We start from the raw sequence: 14,654 nt of genomic DNA, 5'->3' as shown, positions 1-14,654 counted from the left end.
CCTGAGCGCTATTATGGCCATGCGCTATAAATCCTTTTCATGACCCTTTAGAAGATAAACCACTAATCTTCACTTGAGGCGGCACCACCTCTAGATCATATAGGCATAGTTTTACAACATCTTCGTTGCTTAGATGTCTCCAAAACTACGTTAAGAGTCGTAACTCAACCTCATTCTCGGCAACGACGCACTATCCTACCTCACATGGATCTATCATGAATGACAGTACCTTCTATCGTTAGTGATTTCGTTGTTACCCTTTAAACTTGAAAATTAGGAGCACTAATGTCAAGTTGGGTTTCCATCACTAAACGATTCTATTGTGGTTTTAGACCCATGACTCTCGTGGTAGATGTAACCAAATCTCTCGTCAGAGGTTTGGTGAACGGATCTGCCAAGTTTCTACTTGTCTTGACATAGACAACCTTGATGGTACCACTTTCAATTAGTTGTCTCACAAAATTGTGACGAAGACCTACATGTCTTGACTTCCCATTATATACCGCATTATATACTTTAGACAGTGTGGCCTCACTGTCACAGTACATGGGTATTGAAGGCATCGGAATATCCCACAAACGTATATCCATAAGTAGATCTCGAATCCACTCTGCCTCTTTGCCTGCTACTGCTAAGGCAATTAGCTCAGCTTCCATCGTTGAATGAGCTATGCATGTCTGTTTCTTGCTCGCCCAAGAAATAGCACCACCAGCTAGAGTATAAATCCAACCACTTGTGGATTTTGAATCACTGGTGTGATCAATCCAGCTGGCATCAGAATAACCTTCAAGTATTCCATTAGATGACAAATATGTCAATTCAAAAGTACTTGTCCTTTTCAGGTATCCTAGTACTCTACCCACTGCTTTTCAGTGCTCCGTCCCTGGATTAACTGTATACTGACTCAACTTGCTTACAGCGAATGCGATGTCAGGTCGCGTGCAGTGAGTAGCATACATCATGCTCCCAACTGCACTAGCATATTCTAGTTGGGCCACAGCTCGACCAGAATTCACCTTAAGTTTCACACTTGAATCAAAAGGAGTGTTAAATTCCTTAATGTTCAAATGTTGAAACTTTGTCAGAATTTTCTCTATGTAATGAGATTGACTCAGAGAAATCTGACCACCCGTCCTCTTCACCTTGATACCAAGAATAGTATCTACTTCTCCAAGATCTTTCATCTTAAAGTTCGAGGATAGGTATTTCTTCGTCTCAAGAATACCTTCTAGGTGAGTGCCAATGATCAACATATCATCAACATAAAGACATATAACTACTATGTAATCAGATGTATGTTTTGAGTAAATACATCTGTCAGCACTATTGTGCTGAAAACCAAAGGCAGTCACAGTGGTGTCAAATCTCTCATGCCACTGTTTAGGAGCTTGTTTCAACCCGTACAGAGACTTAACAAGTCTACATACTTTGTTTTCTTGTCCAGGTATTACGAAACCTTCAGGTTGCTCCAGGTAAATCTCCTCTTTGAGATAACCATTCAGAAAGGTTGTCTTCACATCCATTTGATGAATGTACAATCCCTTCAAAGCTGATATTGCTATGAGAGTTCTAATTGAACTAATTCTAGCAACTGGGGCATAGGTATCAAAATAATCGATCCCTTCTCGCTGCCTATAGCCCTTTGCAACCAACCTTGCTTTATAAGCAGATATGGATCCATCAGGATGATATTTCTTCTTGAAAATCCATTTGGATCCTATGGGTCTTCTCCCCTTGGGTAAATCAGCTAACTCCCAAGTTCCATTACCCATAATTGAATCCATTTCGTCATTGATTGCTTCCTTCCACAGAGGAGCATCCCGAGACGTCATGGCTTCAGTAAAGGTCTTAGGATCATCATCCAAATTAATTGAAAAGATGACCTCTCTCGTCACTTTCTTTTGTGTTCCTTCGACCAAATAAGAATAGAAATCCTCTCCAAAGGTTTTCTCAATTCTAGCCCTAGTACTTCTCCTTGGTTCCTCCACAATGGGAGGAGGTGGGAGTATTTCTCGAGAGGTACTTGTAGTTGTTGTATGACTAAAGTTTTCTTCATCCTTAGAAAACTTGTCCTCAAAGAATTCCACATCTCTGGATTCCACAACAACACCAGACTTAATATCTAGTAATCGGTAAGCCTTGCTATTTTGAGCATATCCAATAAATATACTCTTATTAGCTCGTGCTCCCAATTTGGTTCGCTTAGGATCGGGAGTCCGATAATAAGCAACACACCCCCACACTTTCAAATAGTCTAGGTTAGGCTTTCTACCTTTCCACAACTCATAAGGGCTTGTAGGAATCACACGACTAGTGATCCTGTTATGAACATAACAAGCAGTTAATAGTGCTTCCCCCCACAGATTGTTTGGTTGACCCGATTGGTTCAACATACAGTTGACCATCTCACAAAGAGTTCGGTTTTTTCTTTCAGCCAAACCATTCTGTTGAGGGGTGTATGGTGATGTTCTCTCATGTTTGATTCCATTCTCTTCGCAGAATGTGTCAAACTCTTGGTTGAAATATTCTCCGCCTCTGTCCGAGCGAAGAATTTTGATGTGTCTTTCAAGTTGATTTTCGACCTCAGCCTTATATCGTTTAAATGCATCAAAAGCTTCATCTTTTGATCTCAGCAAATAAACATGTAGATATCTACTGAAGTCATCACAGAATGTGATGAAATACCTTTTTCCTCCTCGAGTAAGGATTCCATTTAACTCACATATATCAGAATGAATCAACTCAAGTAAAGATGTGTTTCTCTTAACTGATGGAAATGGTTTCTTTGTGAACTTTGATTTTACACATGTTTCACATTTTTCAAAATCTTTTGAGTCATATTTTAACATACCTTTAGTTTGCATTTTTCAATGTTTTTAACATTAGTGTGAGCTAAACGTTTATGCCATAAAGAAATTGAACAAACAATATAACCAGAAAAGTTCACTTCATTCACATTAGCAACCAATCCATCAATTACATCATTACCAACACTCGACACCCTAGCAACACTAGAAACACCACACTCAACACTAGGACCACTCACATTACCCTCATCACTAAGACACAAGCGATACATTACCGAAGTATTGTTCGCCCTCCCAACATGTCTTCTGCCTTTAGTGATCACATATTTGCCTCTCTCAAGCACCATCTTGAACCCAGCCTTGTCAAACTTGTCCGCAGAAACCAAACCCTTCGAGATGGTAGGAACATGAAGAACATCTCGAAGAGTCACCCATTCACCACGCGTGAACTTCAACCGAACATCACCCTTTCCTAGAAATTCAGCTCTGTGGCCGTCAGCACAGACGACAACCGTCCCTTGTGGCATGGGGTGGTAGGTGCTAAAGCTTTCTCGATGCCCACAAACATGCACAGTGGCTCCAGTGTCCACGAACCAACCTCGAGCACAGATTGCTCGAGTAAGAGAGGAGATCATGAAAATCTCTCCAAGGTTCACACTGGCCACCATGTCAGTCACTTTCTCGACTGCATGTGCAACCGGTACTGATTTGCGATCTTTGCATTCTCTTGCATAGTGCCCGATCTCTCCGCAGACGTGGCAAGGACCAGCTCTTTTTGGCTTTGAGTTAGGATTCTGATGACCCGGTTTCTTGAAGCTTTGTTTCTTGGGTCCAAAGTTCTTGTTCTGACCCCCAGATTTGCCTTTGTGGCTAGAACTCCCAGCTGACACTTGATGCACACTTTGTCCAACTTTACCTTTCTTGTCCCTGATGCGAGTTTCCTCCTCAATGCGGAGGTGTTTCATCAGATCATCCAAGGAGTAGTCCTCAGACTTGTGCATCATTCTCTTAGAGAAATCTTTCCACGAGGGTAGCAGTTTTGCGATGATCGCACCAACCTGAAAGAGTTCTGGAAGAGAGATGGTGAGTGCGTTCAACTTGTTGACCATGACTTGGAGTTCATGCACTTGCTCCATAATCGATTTGTCATCAACCATTTGAAACTCAAGGTACTTTGACACAAGGTACTTGTTAGTACCTTCCTCATGTGCCTTGTACTTAAGTTCCAACGCATTCCATAGCTCTTTTGGATCTTTGACCGGCGAGTAAAGATCATAGAGCCGATCATATAGGGAATTCTTGATGTGACCCACACACAATTCCTCGGATTCTCTACGCAGAATCCTTTGCTTTTCGAGTTCTGCAATGACCGCTGGGTCCACAGATTCCCCTTCCTTGGGAATTGGATTATCTGGAATTGGTGGCGGTTTTGGGTCCAACACAAAGGAGAGCTTCAAGACATGAAGCATGAACTTGACCTTTTCGGCCCAACGAGTGTAGTTTTGACCATCGAATTGGTCAAGTTTGGCAAACTCTTGGTTCATGAAGTGGAGGCTAGCAGTAGTGTCCATTAGTCTGTTGATTTATCATAATAAAAAACCTTTAAGATTGTTGTATATCAAATCAAAAGACACGCAAGGAAACCGACAAATAATATTGTGAATTATATGTCGATTAGTTGCGAATAATAAATTCAATTATTATTATTAAATTTACCAAGTTTCGTCTGAAACCAGATCTATCCTTCTCGATTAGATCTGATTATAAGAAAGGTAGAAGAAGACTGTCCTGTTATTAGACGAATTAACCACAAGACAGAAAAATAAAACCGACCTGTTGATTGCTGACTTGATCTTGAAGCAACTGCACGGATCAGATTCCTGTCCTTAAAGGTTTTTACTTCGCTTGTATTGGCTGTAAGCAACAGAGTAAAACCCCAGGATTTAATGCAGCTAGATCGATATTCCAACAGCACTGGAAATCGACAAACACAAAACGACTACTCGGAAACTAGAAGAAAAACGCAGAGAGAAGGAGAGAGCTTTCAGATTCCGTGTGTGTTCTGAATGGCTCCTAGAGGGCTATATTTATAGGTATCGAAACCCTAGAAGGCATAAACCGGGCCCCCATAGGTCGGCCCCAGAAACCCTAGGGCGACAGCTTGCTCTCCAAGCAAGCCGTTTCCTGATCCTTCTAGAATGCCCCGATGACTTATCCATTACGAAGTCAACTCCGGTCAACCATTTGACCGGGTCGGTCAAATCGGCTTGACCCGAACTCACCAAAAATAAAAGCTCCTCAGCTCCCAGCGACCGATGCGTCGTGCGCCTAAATCGCGCCATTTCGCGCACTCGCGGCGTCGGCTAGTGCTAGGCTAGGCTAGGCTAGGCGCGCGCGTGGGCTTGGCCCATTCCTTTGATCCACTAAAGCCTTTGAAGGCTTACCAAGGGAATAGGCTTATAAACCCTCAAAAGTTTCTTCTCCCCACCAATGTGGGATACAAAGGAAATTGCCAACTTGCAATTCCTTCATATATATAAAGTTCCAACAGTTGTTAGACTAGATTAGGGTTAGATCTTTGGTTGATGGTTTGGTTCTGCTTCAAACACTAACCCAGATTTTGTAATCATCACAGGTTCACTGTGTTAATCTCATCTGTTTCTTTATATAATTCTGTTGTATTGTTTCTCCTTCAATTTTCTGATGTGGTAATATGCCTTTGTTACTTGTTTTGTATATATTTTGATGTAATTCTTTGATTAAGATATAAGATATCAGAGGGAATTCATATGTAATTCTTGATGTTTAACATCATTATCATTATCTTGGTTTCCGCATTGGGTGTATGATCCTTTTACAGTGTATCGATGCAGATTTATGCTGTGAACATAGTTTCTTTAATGTGTTTTCATCAGTAATTAATAAAGATTTTACCATTGTTGTATTTGTATTCAACTTAATATTAACAGTGGATATTTATAGCTCTAATACAAGAAGCATCAACTTCAACTTCAATTTGAGTGATATTGGAGGATCAAACACATGTATCTACATATCTTGAGTATGAATTCTTATTTTATTTTTTCCATGTGTGTGATGATCCTATCCATACCATTTCAAGTAATACCTTACTTACTAGATACAACTTTCATCTTTCTTTCATTCTTGCATCATCATATGTTATTTCAAGTTCACATTAATACCATTACACTTATAGTTATGTTTACTTTACATATATAAGGAAATTAGCGTCCTACTTTCGAATATGAAATTAACCAACATCTCCAACTTGTCAAGTATCTTTGTTTACATGCATTTTTTTTAACATTCAACACTTTGACAAATCATTCTCAAATTATTTATATGTCCATTTTCCTTGACCTTTACCCCAACATGATATGATATCAATTTATTGACCAATTTTTTCTTAATTTGCAATTAACCTTCCATAAAATAACATTTCACCAACTCAAGCTATATCTACATTTCACACATTATTATTTTTTTTGATCATATATTCTTCTATTTCACACATAATTACATACCGAAAAAAATATATCTGTATCATCCTTTCCAATATACAAACATTAATTTTATATCATGTCATTGTTGGACTTGGACCTCAAACATGAATATTGAACTTGAAAAATCCTATAATTTGCCAACCACAAGTATCCGATTCTTGATTGTTTATATATCGATTACAAAGTGTACACAGGAGAAGGGTGTGTTTGTGTGATCCCTTACCGATTGGTACCCCTTAACTAGTAACAAAGAAAACAAAATGATTTTCTTTTTATTTTTTCTTCCTCTATTATCATGTAATAAATATATCATTCTCACAACTTTCATTTCGGATCCCAACCACCTCAGCCCTCTTTTTATGATATAATTTATAGGACTTTTACACCTAATAATTTTCAGTTTTAAGTTACTATGGGGTGTTTGACTTAGCTTTTCACAACTCAAAAGTTTTTTTTAGAAAAGAAAAAAAGCAAAAGATGTTTTGGAAAATAATTTTAAAAGCTACTTTTGGAGTTTTTATACAAGTAAAATGAACTTTTTGGAAAAGTCAGGAAATTCTGACTTTTTGTAACTTTTCCAAAAAAAGACTTTTGAGCTGTGAAAAGTTAAGCACCCCTATGAATCTCCAAATTTAATGTAATGATTACAAATATATCAAAATATTTATAAAGACATCATAATTTTTCTTATCATAGTAACCTAACATCACTTCATCTTCCTTTAATCATTTCAACTCACTTCTATTTGCTTGACCTCGTTTTGAGGAACGTTACACATGAATGGTCCAATTGAAGAAATAGTTTCATAGATGAAAATTATAGGTTTTGACATAATACAAAAAAGACCAAATATGTAATAAATCCTAGATTTTACTAAATGGATTATATCTGTAACAATTCGAAACCTAGTGGCCAAATTTGTAATTTACTTGTAACAAAATTTATCCCAAATTTCACGTCCTCTCAAAACTATCGTCACCGTGAAGTAGACGAGAACGGGGAAATGGCGAAGCCTACGCTGCCGATTCATATGGTGTTCACTTGGTATGTCTTCCGATTTTCTTTTTTTCTTTTTTTCTTTTTTTCTTTGACCTAATTCTCTAATTTATGAACTTTGCTGGATTTGTTTTTTAAGAAAATTCAGCACACAAATTGGGACCTGTAAGATAAAAAAAGATAGTAATTTAGGGCTATTGAAAACGATGCAAATATGTTTTTATGTGTAATATAATCCAATTGCATTGATGTGTAGTGGGAAAATGATCCATCTACGCTATTTTGATTCTGTCTGACCTAATTGTTTTTATGTAACACAGAGAAGGTAATGATGCATATAAGCTGATAGTGACAGCCTTTGTTTTGCAAGACACTTGCAGCTCCTAATGGTAGATACAATGTCACCACGTAATCTGTAATTACCTGTTTAATGGCGGAAATGCTTTAAACTCAATTAAATCCCTGCTTTTCAGTAGACCCTTTGGTACTTAAACTGGTTGTATTGTTTTAGTGTGTCAACGAATCACCTATAGACTATAGTCCTATGTTGACCTGTGCTCATGAAAAGCCTCTATTTTCTCTTGCTTTTGTTTACTGTGAGAAAACTGGAAAAAAAAAACATGTTTTTGTATTGCTGCTATATTTGGAACTGGTTCTTCTTCATATGCTATGAAAGCAGTTCCTACAAATGAATTTTTATTGATTTATGCGTGCATAGTTTTACTAGGCCACATATTATATATGCATAATGTATGTGTGTAATTGCTCCCAATATTATTAGATTAGGTTTTGTATTGATATCTACTGGTAGTGGTACATGATACTATAATTATTGTACGTCAATAGATTTTTCTATTTTATTTTATTTTTTAATTCGCATTAGTAAATATACCTTTTTCAGTAGGCATTGCATGTTATCAAAGTTTGCACATGTGTAAGTGTAAGATCATTAAGTACCTGATATGCTTTCTAGTATCCCTAAACTTGTGCTTCCTATGAACTGCCACAGTGATGGTTTATGTGCATTTCTTCTTTCGTTTCTATTTTTAACGTGTTTATGAAGGTTGAGATTAAATATCTGATAGAGTGAACTTGGTATTCTATAATAAGGAAAGAGATTTTGATTTTCATCAGGAATGGATGATGATGTTGTTTTTTGTCTGTAACAGAGGGGAAAATGGTGTGAGGCTGGATCCTTCAATCTTTTGCAATGGTGGGGGAGGTGGTTTCAAGGGCAGCATCTGGTGTTTGGTGAAGTATCATTTTAGACATTAATAATTTACTCTATTTAATGATAACATAATAATAAAAAATGAATTAAAAAATTATAGGAAAATATCATTAAGGGCAAGGTGCTTTACAATCTTTGTTCATTAAAAGAGTTAAGTTTGTGTGGTTGTGGACTTTCCAATGTCCATCTTGGTCCTTTTCTTAATTCGAGTAGAATTCTTGCCAACTTAAAACACCTTGATCTTGGCTTTAATTCTTTGAAAACTTCACTCCCTGGATTTTTCCAAAACATGACATCCCTTGAATTTCTGGATCTTTCTGGTTTTAATCTTAGTTTGTCATGGAACTTTGCAAACTTGCTAAACATGATCCCTTCCTCTTTATCAGAGCTGCATTTTTCAAGTTGTTGGCTAGATAATAAGACTTTTCTATCCTCCGCTCATTTTAATATCAGTATGCTTTCTAACATACAACACCTGGATCTTAGCCAAAATTCAATTGAAGGCATAATTCCATCTTTTTTCACAAACATGAGTTCCTTAAGAGTCCTTGATCTCTCAGGAAACATGCTGCATTCTTGGGTTCCAATTATGCCTGACCTTCTAGAGCTTTATCTTTCTTCTAACCATTTTAAGAATATTGAGGATGTTGGAATCTGGAGACACTGTCACCTGAAAACATTGGCTGCATATGGAAATCCTTTTGAAATAGAAATTACTGACTCACCACAAAACACATCGGAATGCTCCCGATATGCTTTGGAGTTGTTGGATTTAAGTGGTTCTTTGAATGGTACGATTCCAGAAGCACTTGGAAGACTAACCGATTTAAGACACTTAGATCTATCAATGAGCAGTTTGACAGGTCCAATCCCCGAATTTGCAGGAAGACTAAGACATTTAGAAATGTTAGATCTATCTAATAACCAGTTGATCGGTCCCATTCCTACATTCATTGGGAATCTTTCCAGACTTGACCTTTCTTCCAACCAATTGAATGGTTCAATTCCAGAATCCTTTGGAAATTTATCCGCTTTAACACATTTGAGTTTAGGATCCAATCGGTTAACGGGCCCCATCCCAGCATCTCTAGGAAGACTTGTTGCATTACAAGCAATTAGCATGCATTCTAACCAACTGAATGGTTCCATTCCAGAATCCTTTGGAAATTTATCAGCTTTAACAAGTGTGGCTCTAAGCTACAATCGGTTAACAGGCCCTATACCAGCATCTCTAGGAAGACTTGTTTCATTACAAGCAATCTCGATGTCTTCAAATTTGTTAAATGGGACTATTCCGGTTTCAATTGGGCAACTTGCCAAACTCAAATATCTAGATATCTCAGACAATTCCGTAGAAGGAGTAGTTTCTGAAGCCCATTTTGCTAACCTTTCGATGTTGGAGCACTTGGATGCTTCTTCTAACACCAAGTTGGCATTCAATGTCTCACGTGAGTGGATACCTCCATTCCAGTTGTATGGTCTAGATCTCAGTTCCTGCAATCTCACAAATGGATTGCCACAGTGGCTACGGAATCAGTTCTTGTTCTCTGAGTTAGTGTTGTCGAATGCTTCAATTTCGGGACCTCTGCCCAGATGGTTGCGGAAGATGCCTGTCATTGATTTCTTAGATCTCTCTCACAACAAACTCAGCGGACCATTGACAAACCTTCCAGAAATAGGACTGGCATTAATACTAGCAAATAACATTTTCAATGAGTCAATTCCGAAGTCCTTGTGCAGATGGACAGATTTATATTTACTTGATCTTTCCAGAAATAGGTTAACAGGGACAATTCCCAAGTGTCTCCAGAATCTGCAAGGGTTGGGTGCCATGATCCTTAGCTCAAATTTACTTTCAGGTGTCATTCCAAGCTATATAGCACTTAGTCATTCATCATTGCATTGGTTAAAATTAAATGACAACAACTTTACTGGTGAACTTCCTCGAGAGTTGGGGAATTTAAGATATTTAAGAGTCCTAGATGTGGGTGATAATCAATTGTTTGGAAAGATACCCCACTGGATTGGAGAAAACCTGACAAGTTTGATTGTTTTAAGATTACACAAGAATAACTTTACCGGGGAAATTCCTGAATCTTTATGCAAAATGTCAAAACTTCAAATTTTGGATGTTGCATACAACAACTTAACGGGTATCATCCCTCATTGCCTAAGAGAGTTGAATGCAATGGTTAATGGTGCAGAAAAGTGGTATAACAGTTATGGCTGGGCTGATTCTAATGAGAATGTGATTCAGGTTATGAAAGGTGTTGATCTTGAATATACAAGAATTTTGGATATAGTTTATAACATGGACCTTTCAAGCAATAAACTTGTAGGAGAAATACCGATCAATCTCACAACACTTTCTATGCTCATTGGTCTCAATTTGTCTAATAATCATCTCAGTGGGAGAATTCCAGAAAACATTGGAAACATGATGAGGTTAGAATCTCTTGATTTATCTGGAAATAAGTTGACCGGGATGATTCCTTCAAGCATGGCAGCTTTGACTTTTTTGAGTCATTTGAATCTGTCACACAACAACTTGTGGGGAAGAATTCCAACAGGCCATCAGTTGCAGACCCTTATTGATGATCCATCAATATATGGTGGGAACAGAGATCTTTGTGGACCTCCATTGACAAACAATTGCTCAGATCATCAAGACCCAACAACAACAGCAAAGCCCAAGAAGAAACATAAAGCAGCTGAGGAGTCGATCAAGGTATGGTGGTTTTACCTGGACATCATGAGTGGATTTGCAACAGGTTTTTGGGGTGTAATTGGAGTTCTGTTGTTGAAGAAGCAGTGGAGATGGAGGCTTTTCATGTTTGTTGAGAAAATCATGGACAAGATATACGTTGCAGTCATGGTAACAGTTGTTGCCAAGATCAAGAGAGGAAGATAAGCTGTATAGGCGCTCTGGAATGCAAGTAATTCTCGGATATATGTTATCAATGAGGTTTTTGTTTTAATGCTACTATTTGGATCTATGTTTGTAATGTGGATGTTGTTAAAGGTTTCAATTTTAAAATGTTTGTTATATTTCCCTTCCGTTAACCATAATCTCTTATGTTTTGGTGTTGGTATATATTTAAAAAAAGAGGCACAGAATATTACCAAAACCTCAAAATAAGGACCAAAATTACATGTGGTCTTTTTTGTACTAAAACTGAAAAATCAGCTAAACTTGGCGACTGTAAATACAATTTACCTTTCAACTAATTTTTACTTCTCTGCACTTCATCGATAAATACCATAAAAGTTCAGAAGGATAGCATACTATTTACTACTTTACGTGTAAAAAATTTTCATTCCTTTTATCATAGAACTCCACAAGAAAGAGACATGTGAGGCAGTGACAATCATTGAAACACCCCCAATGGTGGTTGTTGGGGTATGTCAAGACCCCACGTGGGCTCCGCAGCTCGAACACAGTGTGGGCCCAGCATCTGAGTGAAGACATCAAGATGAGATTTTATAAAAGCATCTGAGTGCAAATCAAAAAAAGAAAGCTTTTACAAATTATTCAAAGAAAGATGAAACTGAAACAGGAAAGAGAGACATCCAGTCACAGCTGGAGAAGATGAAGAAGTACTGCAATGTCATCCGTGTTCTTGCTCACACTCAGGTAAACCCTAATTTTTATTTTCGTTTTCTGGTTTGATGGAATCGGAATCGTTTATTACATTGGATTCTGAAAGTATGTTTGTTGTGTCTGATGGAATGGAATATGGTATTCCTGTAGAAATTTGTAATTCTTTCAATTTTGTTAATTTTTGTACTGAAGTAAGGTTTGCTTTATTCAGTATCTTTTATTCACACAAATCCTTTTCAAATGTTTTCAATATTTTTATGTTTACAAATTTGATTTATTAAATTAACGATAAATATTACTTTGATGATCCTTTTTTTTAGATATGGTTAAATAGAAGTTTTTTTTTTCTTATTTTATTTGGGGGTTTACTTTGTTGACTTCAAAGTTGGATTTAACTCGGACTATCCATGTGGTATTGTTTTGTTACGATTCTTGTCCTAAAAATGCTTTTTTGCCCTTACTAGATTTTTTATTTGTTAATTATTTTATATACATTATTTTTATTAATATTAAAACATTGGGTCCTACAATGCCCCCACTCCCACACTCTTGTTATCTCCTCAAGGTCTCTTTACTCCACAGTCCTAGATCACTTCTTTTTACTCCAACGAGTGACCATTTTAGACCATTGAAATTTGAAACTGGCGGCCGTGATATTTCTCTGATGAAGACAAGCGACGTGGGGTTGTTGGGTGGGTCCATTTTAGACATTAATAATTCTTTACTCTATTTAATAATAATAACATAATAAAAAATGATTTAAAAACTTACAGAAATTTATCATTGAGGGCAAGATAGTCATATTAACTCGGTTGGGGACCAAAACCGAAACCACAGGACTCCATTATGTGGTTTACTCAAAAAACTATTATATAATTTCTTTAATGTTTAAATCTAATTATATTTAAGATATTTTAGGATAAAATATGATTGTAACATGCTAACTATAGGTGCCGTATAGACCACTTAATTTTGATTGATAAAAAAAAAAAAAAAAAAAAGGCCAGGCCCGGAGCATACCAGTTTGTGGCTGCAAACTGTCCATTGACTTCCAAGTCTTTTGTAGTTAGTGACTTCTAAACTGATTAAATAGAATTACGTATTTCATGGAAAGTAGCCAAAAAAGGACTTAAATTGTTTATGTTTTATAACATGGACCTTTCAAGCAATAAACTTGTAGGAGAAATACCAGTGGTGCTAACTGCACTAAAGATGTTGGTGGGTCTCAATTTGTCTAATAATCATCTCAGGGGGAATCTTCCAGACAACATTGGGAACATGACGAGGTTAGAATCTCTCGATTTATCTGGAAACAAGTTGACCGGGATGATCCCTCCAAGCATGGCAGCTTTGACTTTTTTGAGTCATTTGAATGTGTCACACAACAACTTGTGGGGAAGAATTCCAACAGGCCATCAGTTGCAGACCCTTATTGATGATCCATCAATATATGTTGGGAACGAAGATCTTTGTGGAGCTCCATTGCCAAAGGATTGCTCAGATCATCAAGACCCAATCACAATGCCCAAGAAGAAACATAAAGCAGCTGAGGAGTCGATCAAGGTATGGTGGTTTTACCTGGACATCATGAGTGGATTTGCAACAGGTTTTTGGGGTGTAATTGGAGTTCTGTTGTTGAAGAAGCAGTGGAGATGGAGGCTTTTCATTTTTGTTGAGAAAATCATGGACAAGATATACGTTGCAGTCATGGTAACAGTTGTTGCCAAGATCAAGAGAGGAAGAGAAGCTGTATAGGCCCTCTGTAATGCAAGTAATTCTCGGATATATGTTATCAATGAAGTTTTTCTTTTAATGCTACTATTTGGATCTATGTTTGTAATGTGGATGTTGTTTAAAGGTTTCAATTTTAAAATGTTTGTTGTATTTATCATTCGGTATTTTTATATAATATCAAGTTGTTAGATTAGACTATATTTGTATGCCTTTTGTAATAAGCTATTGTGCTCTCCACCTGCCACTTCTCTTGCATCGACCTGCTGCCGCATCGATCACTTTTCGTCTTCATGGCTCCAAGTAAGAATCAGGTAATCGACTCATTATCTATTTCTTCTTTTGTAGATCTTGTTTTTCATGTTAAAGAAGAAGTTGATTTGTGTGATTTCTATGGTTTGTTTTTATGGTTTTTGGTGTTAGTTTAATTTCTTGCATATTCTCTTTTACTGGTTTGTGTGATTTGATTCAGGGATTCCCCAAGAATTATTGGGACAGGTGGTTCTGAGGGGTTTAGCAAGAGGTTTGGCTGGAAGTCTAATCAGTCTCAGCGGTTAACAAACAAATGAACAACAATTCAAATGGAAGCTGAGATCAAACAATTACACAAAGAGAAAACTTAAAAGAAATCAAGCATGGACATAAGCAAGTTGTGTTGTTGTGTTATTACTTTTCTCTTGAGTATTTAAGCCCTTGATGTGTCTTTGAGCGTTGTCATGCTGCAAAAACTTCCATGGGTTTGGCAATTCCTGCGGTTCAACATC

The 14,654-nt window shown here is 37.2% G+C and overlaps 1 protein-coding gene across 2 annotated transcripts; it reads left to right on the top strand.

The window, feature by feature from the left end:
* Positions 1 to 7,262: 7,262 nt before the first annotated feature.
* LOC145065767 (uncharacterized) lies at positions 7,263 to 11,606 on the top strand. 2 transcript variants are annotated; one of them, XM_079012839.1, is made up of 3 exons: positions 7,263 to 7,375; positions 7,648 to 7,716; positions 8,497 to 11,606. In XM_079012839.1, the coding sequence occupies exon 3, from the start codon at positions 8,848 to 8,850 to the stop codon at positions 11,467 to 11,469; it is 2,622 nt and encodes an 873-aa protein (XP_078868965.1). In that variant the 5' UTR covers positions 7,263 to 7,375; positions 7,648 to 7,716; positions 8,497 to 8,847; the 3' UTR covers positions 11,470 to 11,606. The 2 variants fall into 2 exon arrangements, with proteins under 2 accessions (XP_078868965.1, XP_078868964.1); XM_079012838.1 differs by lacking the exon at positions 7,648 to 7,716 and having other exon boundaries at positions 7,273 to 7,375.
* Positions 11,607 to 14,654: the final 3,048 nt, after the last annotated feature.

Source organism: Lactuca serriola, chromosome 8 (assembly GCF_051521515.1).
Source record: "Lactuca serriola cultivar US96UC23 chromosome 8, Lser_US96UC23_V15, whole genome shotgun sequence".
NCBI classification, from domain to species: Eukaryota; Viridiplantae; Streptophyta; class Magnoliopsida; order Asterales; family Asteraceae; genus Lactuca; species Lactuca serriola.
The sequence above is the reverse complement of the archived record's forward strand: the minus strand, read 5'-3'. Positions and strand labels throughout refer to the sequence as shown.

Bases quoted from the DNA above. Each gene is read 5' to 3' on its own strand.
- LOC145065767 (XM_079012839.1), top strand. From the start codon at position 8,848: ATGACATCCCTTGAATTTCTGGATCTTTCTGGTTTTAATCTTAGTTTG.